General features: G+C 41.5%; 1 protein-coding gene across 1 annotated transcript; it reads left to right on the top strand.

Annotated features, from left to right (window-relative positions):
- Positions 1 to 658: 658 nt before the first annotated feature.
- On the top strand, positions 659 to 1,328 carry LOC109222794 (the record flags this gene model as incomplete). The annotated part of the gene is made up of 1 exon (XM_019387107.1): positions 659 to 1,328. A coding segment is annotated over one exon (424 nt), but the record flags the coding sequence as incomplete, so codon positions are not given.
- Positions 1,329 to 1,570: the final 242 nt, after the last annotated feature.

Genomic DNA, 1,570 nt, shown 5'->3' with positions numbered 1-1,570 from the left:
ACCTTCATCCTCTGGATATGGGAGTTCTTAACCGGCCAACACTCTGCCCCATACAACATGGCCGGTCTAACCACAGCTTTATAAAACTTACCTTTGAGTATCGGTGGCACTTTCTTGTCACACAAGACTCCAGATGCAAGCCTCCATTTCATCCAGCCTGCCCTTATACGGTGAGTGACGTCCTCGTCGATCTCTCCATCCCCCTGAATCACCGACCCAAGGTATTTGAAGCTATCTCTCTTGGGGATGACCTGTGATCCAAGCCTCACGTCCCTGCCTACTTTCCTTGACTCAGCGCTAAACTTGCACTCCATATACTCTGTCTTAGACCTGCTCAATTTGAAACCCTTAGACTCGAGGGTCTGTCTCCAAACCTCCAACCTCTCGTTAACACCGACCCTCGTCTCATCAATTAGAACTATGTCATCAGCAAATAACATACACCATGGCACCTCGTCTCATCAATTAGAATAAAGTTCAAAATTCTTTGTATGCGATCTAATTCTTCTCCACTTAAAGTTTGATTTTTAAGTGGAGAAGGGTAGAGGGCGGACACATTATCCATCACAGTTTCGAAGTTGGGAAAAAATAGATTTTGTGGTTATTAGAATAAACAACAAACCCAGTTTGATCCCAACAGGTGGGGTCTGGGGAGGGTAGTCTGTACGCAGACCTTACCCCTACCTAATGCAGGTAGAGAGACTGTTTCCAATAGACCCTCGGCTCAGGAAAGGCAAGAAGAAAAAGTGGAAAGTAAGGAAGGAAGGGAAACCCTTGACGGTGAATTGCTAGCTTTGAGACAGGACGTAGAAATTGCTGAAGATGTTAGCTTAGAGGACCTTACAGTTCAAGATTCTGGTGATGTTATAGAGCTTTCTTATCCTTGTAGATGTGGTTACTTTATTGATTCTTTAGAATTGGCTGACACGGGTTGTTCAATATCCATAGAAGGGTGTACAGTCTCTTTGCTGACATCTAAATCTTTGCCAGCTTCTTTTGTGCTTCCTTGTGGATCTTGCTCACTTAAAGTTCGCCTACTGATTAATGGCGATACTAGGCTTCACAAAGATGCTCACGTGTAATTTTGACTAGTTGGATTTCTGATTCAGAATCTTACTTTGTTTGCTTTTGCTAATGATCCAATCAAAGGAATAATTGGAACAAGGGTATCGAACTTCTTAATTGCATTATTGATTAGAAATGAATTTTCTAACATTTGACTACGTACCATTGAAGGATTTAGTCGCACACTTGAAAGATAGCCCATAAAGTCACGGGAATGATTGGATAATTGGTTTATATGGATCCTTCCTGTGTGAAAGCACAGAGAAAAAATGACATTGCCAAAAATTGACAAGGTAAAATTTCCATTTATTCATCAAAAGAAACGTCCCTTTTGAAGCCAGAATTGATTTTCCTTGATACCTAACATAATGCATGAAAGGATNATTTGACTACGTACCATTGAAGGATTTAGTCGCACACTTGAAAGATAGCCCATAAAGTCACGGGAATGAATATGGATCCTTCCTGTGTGAAACAACAGAGAAAAATGATATTGCCACCCCCC

Source organism: Nicotiana attenuata, unplaced genomic scaffold, assembly GCF_001879085.1.
Source record: "Nicotiana attenuata strain UT unplaced genomic scaffold, NIATTr2, whole genome shotgun sequence".
In the NCBI taxonomy this organism is placed as follows: Eukaryota; Viridiplantae; Streptophyta; class Magnoliopsida; order Solanales; family Solanaceae; genus Nicotiana; species Nicotiana attenuata.
The sequence above is the reverse complement of the archived record's forward strand: the minus strand, read 5'-3'. Positions and strand labels throughout refer to the sequence as shown.